Raw genomic sequence first — 9,316 nt, forward strand, 5'->3', positions numbered from 1 at the left:
TGTGTTGCCCTTGTCTATGAGAGGCTTTGTTGTCACCCAGGGTTGTTCTGGTCCATCTCCATCCCAGCCCCTTCCTTTGGGATGTAAATTCAGCAGGAGCTCAGGAGGCAGCTCCCATCCAAGCAGTGATGGATGGGAAGGTCTGAGTCTGCTTTCCCAGCTGCTGCAGCAGCTGTTCCCTCCCTTGGGGCCCAGAGCAAACCTGGGCAGCCCAGGGCAGCCAGAGCTGTGCCACTGCTGCTCCAGGAGCCAGGCTGCCCTGCCTGCTGGGCTGGAAACCAGAGGGGAATTTCCTTTTCCTGCCCCTCACTGGCCTCAGCCCAAGCTCTGGAGCCATGGCCAAGAGCCCTGAGGTGCAGCAGGTCCAGCTGGGGCTGGTGGCAGGGCTGGTGTCCCCAGCAGGGACACCAAGGAGGGTTTGTCACCCCTGAGCACTCACAGGTCCCTGTGGATTGCTCCCTCCAGGAGCTGCCCTGCTCCCCCAGCTAAAGCTTTGAATCTGAACCCTGACATGAAGAAAAGCAGCAGGTGATGAGTGAAGGAGCTTTGGCAAGGTGGGCTCTGGGCATGAGAGAGGGGGAAGGAGACATGAATTTAATGGGATTGTCACAGATGGGAAGGATCAGAGCATCTTCTCCAGATCCCTCCATGCCAGGACAGCGTTGGCTTCACTCAGAGCTGTGCTCAGCTGATTCTCCTCATCCCAGCAGGAGCTGAGACCCAGAGTGATGCAGCTTCCTGCAGTCCCACAGCCACAGGGGACCTCCAGATTCCCAGAATTCAGATTATTGAGGTTCCTCTCCCCAGATCCTCTGAACTTGCTGTGGGACAGGAAAAATCCTCCTCCCTTATCCCTGTTAGGGACTCTTGATGCTGGAGCTTTTCCCAAGGAGCCTCTGAGAGGCTGCTCTGGGTGTGCAGCTCATTCCACTAAGACACAGCAAAAATAGCAACCTAAGCTGGGATTGCAGCCTCAGCTCACCCAGGCAGGAGTAAATAACATTAAATACCTGTAAGAACATTAAATACACGAGGGCTTTGTGTGCTGGGCCCTGCCAGCCCCTTCCACCAGCCAGGCATTGTTATGGAAGTGGTGAAAATCTGAATTTGGGAACTGCATAAAAATGCAGCTTAAGGGATGTGACACCACCTGAACAGGCTGTTAATAGAAATGGAGTAAAAACTGCACAAAGGACTTGGGCCGTGGAAATGCTGGAATGGCTCAGACAAGGCAGGACCTGGGGTCTGGGAGCCAAACATGGGGAATGGGATCCCAGCACATCCCCCTGGGGTGTTTGGAGCATCCAGAGAGGCAGCAGAGTCAATGTCAACCATTCCAAACCACTCAGCATGATACTAAAAATGCTGGAAATATGGGAATTTGAAGAGTGGGTGAGGTCACAGGAGAGAATTCCCAAAGGCCAAGCCCCTGGATAGCTCTTCCCATTGGTGGTGGCTTGTGGGGATGGATCTGCTGCAGGATTTTCCTCTCCTGGGGATCTCTGGGGGTTCTTGGCTGGTCCCAAGGGATTGAGGCTGGAGCTGGGCCCCATCAGCTGGGCCTCAGCTCCATCCCAGCCCCTGGAGCAGCCAGGCCATCACTGGGGCTGGGGCATTGCTGGGCTCTTCCCTTTCTTCATGGAAAGGGCTGGTGAGCACTGACAGCTGCCCAGGGCACATGGATGTGGCACTTGGGGACACGGGTCAGTGGTGGCCTTGGGGGAACAGTTGGACTTGATGTTCCCAGAGGGTTTTCCCCACCTGAATGATTCCATGATTTATGATTTCTCTGCTTATGGCACAAGGATCATTATTTGGGATTTAGAGCAGGGGTCTTTATGGTCCCCTTTAGCAAAGGGGAACATTCTTGCCAGTCATCCTGGCCCTGCTGTCCTCATGTCCCCACTGGCAGTGACCCCACAGCCACACAAAACAACCTGGGGGGCAGAAAGTCCTGATTCACTCGTGGGAATCATTTTTAGTGCCAAAACTGGGTTAGGGGGTTCAACAGCTGCAGGGACAGAGTTTAGTCCCAGCCAGTTTGGTCTGTCTGTCTGTCTGTCTGTCCATCTGAGAGGGAATTGGGAACAGTCACCACCTCACCTGTGGTTCCTCCCACTGTTCAGGCTGTGTGTCAGTCTGAGCTCAGCCCAGGGATGTCCCTGTCACTGCTGCAGGCACAGAGCTGGTGGCAGGGCTGGTGTCACGGGGTGCCCAGGGGTCACTGCAGGGTCATTCAGGGGGCAGTGGCTGAGCTGGCAGCAGCCCCTGGGCCCTTTGACCTGGTCTGGGCTCTGCCCATGGAGCTGAGGCCTCCCACAGGATCCCAATCCCACAGTGGGAGGCTTCACAAGCCCAGAGCTGGGCTCAGAGCTCAGGCCTGGCTTAACACAGAGTTTTGGGGTGGCTGCAGGATGTGCCTGACCTGAAAACACCTGTCCCATCTGTGGCCATCCCATCCCATGGATCCCATCCCATCCCATCCCATCCCATCCCATCCCATCCCATCCCATGGATCCCATCCCATCCCATCCCATGGATCCCATCCCATGGATCCCATCCCATCACATGGATCCCATCCCATCCCATCCCATCCCACCCCATGGATCCCATCCCATCCCATGGATCCCATCCCATCCCATCCCATTCCATCCCATCCCATGGATCCTATCCCATCCCATGGATCCCATCCCATGGATCCCATCCCATCCCATCCCATGGATCCCACCCCATGGGTCCCACCCCATGGATCCCATCCCATCCCATGGATCCCATCCCATCCCATGGATCCCACCCCATGGGTCCCACCCCATGGATCCCATCCCATCCCATGGATCCCATCCCATCCCATGGATCCCACCCCATGGATCCCATTCCCCCTCCTGACTGTGTCTCTCTCCCGTAGGGAGAAGCGCTCCCTGCACGTCGCTGTCACCAACCCGGTGCAGTGCAGCCTGCACGGCAGGAAATGCACGGTGTCCGTGGAGACCAAGACCAACCAGCCCCAGCCGGATTTCACCAAGCACCGCTCGGGCTTCGTGCTCTGCGTGCCGGGCAATTAACGGCCCCTCCCTCCCCGGGACTGCCGGGATCCAGCGGGAGATGCTCGGCAGCGACCTAAAGGTGCCTAAAGCAGCCTCTGAAGCTCAAGGTTTGGAAAACCCGAATTCCAGGGGTTTAGAAAAGCCAAATTCGCACGGAATGAAGACCTAAAATAGCCGGTAACTTGTTCTCCACATTACAAACCAGGCTGGAACATCAGGAGAGCACTTCCTTTGGAATCAGTCTGAAAAAAAAGAGTTTCTAGGTACTTCCACCCCTTCTTCCTTTTCCCACGTTGATTCCTCACCCCCTCTCCGGTTCTCCCTTCCATGCTCCTTTCCCTTGTGTCAGTTTTTGCAGTTTGATGCAGCCTCCAGAGGAGGAACCAAAGATGCCCAGCTCAGGGAGTCGGGTTCTGTAGGGCCAGATCCCCACGGAGCCGGAGCCAGGCTGGGCAGGGAGGGCTGCCTTCCACACTCCACACTCCTCCAGCCCCCAGGGGCTGGGAAGGTTCATGGAGACACCTCCAGAGCTGCTGCTTTCCCTCGGGAATTCATCAACCCATCGAGGCACCTTGGCTGGACAGGGGACTTCTAATGCAGGCCTGGATTCGTTAATCCTGCGTTGCTTTTTGCCTTAATTATCCCCTCCAAGGGCCTGGAGCAGGTGGGTTCCCTTTGGGACTGTGTGGCCTTGCTGAATTTTGGATGATCCACGTGGCTTCGTGTCTGTGCCAGCGCTGGGGTTAGGGAGGGCTGGGGTGAGGAACAGGGGGAGTTTGGGGGCCAAGCTTTGCACTATCCAACATTAACCTGGCACAGCCCCAGCTGCCAGCACCAGGCTCCTCTCCCTCCATGAGTTTTCCTGGCTCTCCCAGAGTGGGCTCTGGGTGTTGGGGTGTTGGGCTCCTCCTGCCCAGCCCAGATAACCCCGAGCTCTGTGTTGGTGGAGGGACATGGATCTCCTCAGTGGTTTATTCCCACTGTGCTGGGCACTGCTGTGGTTCCTGAGCAGCCCAGGCTGGTGGGATTGTACATTGGGATTGTCCTGGCACTGCTGGACAGGTCAGGATTCCCAGCCCTGGAAATGGGGGAGCTGAGGGTGACCCCACCTCGGGGTCCCAGCCCGGCCAGCAAAGGGGAGCAATTGTTTGATGGAGCATTTTGGGAATTAGAAAGCCTGGAAGAGGCTCCTCAGGCACAAAGGTTTCCTGAAGTTGTGCCATGGACATGGGGCACAGGACAGGTCACTGCAGCCTTGGTGTCCCACCCCTGAGGCCAGGAGGGGACAGGGATGTGGAGCACGAATGAGCTGGGACAGGCCATGCACGGGAGGCCCCGTGGCAGAGCTCTCCATTCCCATTGTCCCTGGCCTTGGACCAGCCCTGGGGGCATCCAGCACCCCCCAGCCCCCTGTGCCCCTCTCAGGGTGCAGCTCTGGGATGTCCCCTTGGGCAGGGGCTCCTCCAGACCCCCCAACCCCTGAGGCAGCACCGGCGCTGGGCCAGGAGGTGACAGCGGCAGCCCCGACCCCGCCAGGCTCACACAAAACCCCGGGGCCACCCCGGGATCCCCCAGCGCCTCCTTGGACCCCAGATCAGCCCCTCTGGAGGGGCAGCACCAATGCCAAAGCCCGGGACCCCCCCCAGGAACGCCCGGCCGTGTCTGTGCCCCGGGATTTGCACTTCTCGCCTCCTGTCCCGGTGCAAACGTCCCCGCCCCGGGCGGGTGCTGGGGGTGGGATCAGCACTTTTGTCCCTCCAGAAGAGCGGTCGGGTGGAATCGGGATGGACGGCAAGGAATTGCAGGCTTGGGAAATGATCTCCTACCATGAGATGGCAATATTATATGTGATGAGATGTGTCTTATAAAATATATTATCTGTTCCTGCTCTGGTTTTATATATATATATATATAAAAAATATATATAAATATATAAAGTATATATATTCTTGGTTTTCCCATAAATTAACTATTTCTAAATTGAAACTTGGATTGTCAGCCAGGGGCGATAATGCAATGAACCCTTTTTTTTTTTTTTTTTTTTAATAAATCGCTGATATTTTATGTGTAAAAGAGCATTAAAAAACCCCTACTCTAATGGACCTGGATGACCTGGATTTTGTTTACATAATTCACTGTAATAAATAATAAAAGAAAGCAATTAGTTGCATCCCACCGTGGCCCTGCCCGTTCCTGCCGGCGCGGGGGTGATGATGCCCAGAGGGATGGGATGGATTTCCCAGTTATCCCAGTTATCCCAGTATCCCGATTTTCCCCTCCAGTGCTGCGGCCCCGCCGCTCTCCCACCACGGGGTGACCCCGGTAACGCGATTAAAGCGGCGGCTGCGTTAAAGCTCTGTCGTCAACACAAATCCACCGCCAGCCTCCGAGGGCTGCGAGCGCAGAAAAGACTCGGCCACGAGCCGCTGCCGTGTAATGGATGGTCAGTGCATTTTTATTTAATCAGCACAGTACAAAAATAAATAAAAATAAGGGAAGGGGATTAAATTACAGGCACACTGAGCCCCATGACACAGTCGGTCGGGTTATAAACCACACATACTTACAAACACACTATACACATACATACAAAAATGAGACAAATATAAATTAATAAGTAACAATACCCACCAATTTGGTCAACAAAGATCTACAGAAGAGATTGCACTAAAAAAACGTACGTACACATGTATCATTAGCAGGGTCCAATGTACAGCCATGAAGAGCTTCAAGTGAAAAATCAAAAATAAAAATAAATGGCACGTTATTTCTCCCTCTTGTTCGCCAGTTTAACGCCCGATGGACCAGAACTAAACTAGAACTGAGCACACGGAGAAAAGAAAACGATAAAACCCAAAAAGAAGGTCTCAGTCCCCAGGCCTGATACGGGAATACCGGCTCGAGACTGCGGTGTCGGGGTGGTGGCGGGTCTTTGTGCATGGGTGTAATTTTACAGCCATCTCTCTTAAGGTTTTTCTTTTGATTATTATTTTTTTATGCGTTTTTTCCTTTTTTTTTTTTTTCCCGAAGACACAAAATGCTCCTGTTTGCATGCGCAATACCACTGGAAAAGCAACAATGACAGAAGAAAGAAGGGTTTTTTCTCTTTCCCCCCCGCAGGTTTGCAGTTCGTTGGGTTTGTTCTAGAAGAATTCATATAGCAGCATGTGGCGGCTCCCCTTGCTTGCACACTCAAGTAGATCCTTTACACAATACTCATGACCAGTGCACGATGGGAACAAGACATTTCACATTGATCTCATGAACAGTAGCGGTGATTCCCGTCACCCGGACCCGCTCGGGAATTCGAGTCTCTTCAAAGAAAATAAATAAAGGGGGGGGGATGAGGGAGGAAAGGGGGGTGGGGGGGTCCCCGGGCCGTGCCCGCGTCTCTGTCCCGGTGAGTCCCGACCGGGCCGGTTCAGCCGCCTGCGCTGGAGCCTTTACAGGAATTATTTTCCTTTTTTTTTTTTTTTTTTTTTTTTCCCCCCCCTACCTGGGCTCTGTCTCGGTGATGCGGTGACCGGCGGAGCCCCGCTCCGCTCCCGGGGGATATCGGCTGGGGACGGGGGGGTTCTCGTTATCCCCCCATCCATGAATCGCTGGGATCAATCCGGTGGCGGAGCCGCAGCATCCCCGGGCCCGCAGCACGGGGAGGGGAAAGCGGCGGCTGGAAAGCGGCGGCGGGGGAGGGAACCGGGGATCTGCGCTCCGGTCGAACCCCCCGAGTCCCCCGGGGTGGGGAGGCGGCGGCTCCCGCCCTTCCCCGCCGGGCAAATCCCCCCGGGAGCGGCTCCGGGGGCGGCGGGCGCTCACCGGTCGAGGCCGATGAGCAGCCGGCCCTTCTCCTCGGAGCCGCTCTCCTTCTTGAGGTCGGCGAAGACCTGGGTGAAGTAGTGCGGGTCGGCGTTGACCTGCAGCATCTTGGGGCTCATGAGGTCGATGATGGAGAGGCAGCGGTCCCAGAAGGCCTCCTTACAGCTCTCCACCAGGAAGGGCTTCAGCGGGTACGAGATCTCGTTGCCCATGTAGGAGTAGGAGAGGTACAGGCAGGTGAGCAGCACTGCCTGCAGTTCGTGGTCGCTGGCCACCTCGGCCGAGATGACGTCCCGGCACAGCATGTAGAGGAAGACCACGTTGGCCGGCGTGATGAAGCCCTGGTCCTGCCAGCCCTGCAGCAGCAGCGAGCGGTCCACGGAGCGCAGCCAGAGCACGGGGTCGGTGGGCGAGAGGTGCTTCAGGCGGTAGCAGCGGCGGCACAGGAACTCGCCGAGGCAGCGCAGCAGCTCGCTGGTGGACGCCTGCACCACGACCCGGCGCGGGGTGGCGGCGGCGGCGGCGGGCGCGGCCGGGGGCGCCTTCTGCGCCGAGGCGAGGGCGGCGGCGGCGGCGGCGGGGGGCGGCGGGGGGGCGAAGGTGGCGAGGTTGGCGCAGGAGAGCGATTTCTTCAGGTTCTCGTTGTTGAGGTGGGTCACGTTGCTCTGGTAGCCGCCGTTGGGCTGCACCTTCTTGGAGCTCTTCTTCTTGGCGGAGACGGCGGCGATGCGCTTCCAGGGCAGCACCGAGATCAGCGAGTGCCGCTTCAGGCCCTTCTCCTTCGCGTTCTTGCTGTTCTGCACCGCCGTGTAGTGCCCCACCGTGGCCGCCCCCTCCTCGAACAGCGGGGCCTTCCGGTAGCTCGGCGACAGCGACAGCACCGTGCCCATGGCGCCGGCCGCCCGGCGGGCGCCCGGCGGGCCCCCGCCGCCCGCCCCGGCCCCGGCCCCGGCCCCGGCCCGGCCCGGCCCGGCCGGCCCCGCTCTCGCTGCTCCGCCGCCGCCGCCGCCGCCGCTCAGCGCCGCGCCCGGACCCGCCCCGCGCCGCGCGCGCTCCCGCCGGCGCAGTGCGCGCGCCCGCCGCCCCGCCCCTCGCCGACACGTGCGCCCGCCGCGGCAGCCGAGACCACGCCCCCTTCGTGACCACAGATGCCGACGGACACGCCCCCAGCTGCGCAGGCCCCGCCCCCGCACGGTGACAGCAGGCGGAGCCCCGCCCCCTCAATGCCTTCAATGGTTTGTGCCCCGCCTCCGTCACGCCAGGCCACGCCCATACAACCCAGGCCCCGCCTCTCACTGTTTATGAATGACGGGTGCCCCGCCCCTCACTGCCCTGGCCCCGCCCCCGGTCCCGCTCCGCGTTGGGGTCCCGGAGGTCGCAGAGCCCGCGGAGCCACCGAGCCCCCGGGCAGGGGCCGGGCACGACACGGAGAGGAAAAGAATAAAAAGCAAGGAAATTTTTTTTTTTTTAAATCCCAAAATTCAGATTTAAAACCCTTCCCCACCGATATCCCGAAGCCACATCCCGGATTCGCACCCGGGTCCCACACCCCGCACCGCCCCCGGCCGCCCTTCGCCCCCGCTTCCCCTGCCCGGCGGGGCCTCCCCAGCTCCGGGCCGGGGGCGACCGCTCGCCCCGAAGGTGCCGGGGCAATCAAATGCCCGGTACCGCGTTCTGAGGCCGGGCCGGGTTTTGGGGAACGCGCCTGCAGCTCCCGAATCCCCCGGTTCCCATGGCTCCACTTGGAGCCACCGCTCGGCCCAGCCCAGCACCCCTTGCCCGGACCGAGATCCCATTCCCACTGTGACCAGGATCCCATTCCCATTGACACCGGGATCCCATTCCCGCTGTCACCAGGATCCCATTCCCATTGACACCGGGATCCCATTCTCGTGTGACCAGGATCCCATTCCCGCCAGTACCGGGATCCCATTCCCACTGTGGTACCGGGATCCCATTCCCGCCGGGACCGGAGCGGGGCCGGCTCTGGCGGGAGGCACCGGCAGCCGCGGCCCCGCCGGGCTCTGCGCGACCTTGCAGCGACACTCAGAGGCCGCTCCGGGGCTGCCGGGCCCGCTCCGGCCGCGGGGAGCGGAGCCCAGCACCGAGGGAAGCTCGGGCACGTCCCGGCCCGGCGCTAATGACCCAAATTGATTTATATTAATTTACACCTATTTATGCCCTGCCCCGGACCTGCGGCTGCCAATCCCACTCCCACAGCAGGGAAATCTCAAAAAAAACCCCAAAATCTCCCGTGAGGGCAGACCTGTCCCCAAAACCTGCCTGACCATCAGAGCACATTTAACCCGGCATGGAGCCGGTTTCTGGGGAGTGGTCAGGGCTCTCTGCAGGGCTCTGTCCTCTCAAACCCATGGGGACAGTGACAGCCCAGCCTGGGCACTGCTGTCACTGAGAATTCCCTTTGTCCATTAAAGCATCTCCCAGATCCAAGCAGC

General features: G+C 59.0%; 2 protein-coding genes across 2 annotated transcripts in view; one reads left to right on the forward strand and one right to left on the reverse strand.

The window, feature by feature from the left end:
* The window catches only part of MYO1D (myosin ID), a 171,254-nt gene extending 166,045 nt beyond the window's left edge, over positions 1–5,209 (forward strand). Inside the window, exon 22 of the mRNA XM_054649462.2 lies at positions 2,906–5,209. Within this exon, the coding sequence (XP_054505437.1) occupies positions 2,906–3,062 (157 nt within the window). The 3' untranslated portion in view covers positions 3,063–5,209. The remainder of the gene's footprint in view (positions 1–2,905) is intronic.
* Positions 5,210–5,471: 262 nt separating this feature from the next.
* On the reverse strand, positions 5,472–7,848 carry CDK5R1 (cyclin dependent kinase 5 regulatory subunit 1). Its single transcript, XM_054649467.2, has one exon. It carries the CDS (start codon positions 7,748–7,750, stop codon positions 6,857–6,859), a length of 894 nt encoding a protein of 297 aa, XP_054505442.1. The 5' UTR covers positions 7,751–7,848; the 3' UTR covers positions 5,472–6,856.
* Between the last annotated feature and the right edge of the window lie 1,468 nt (positions 7,849–9,316).

This window comes from Agelaius phoeniceus, chromosome 26 (genome assembly GCF_051311805.1).
Source record: "Agelaius phoeniceus isolate bAgePho1 chromosome 26, bAgePho1.hap1, whole genome shotgun sequence".
Taxonomy (NCBI): Eukaryota; Metazoa; Chordata; class Aves; order Passeriformes; family Icteridae; genus Agelaius; species Agelaius phoeniceus.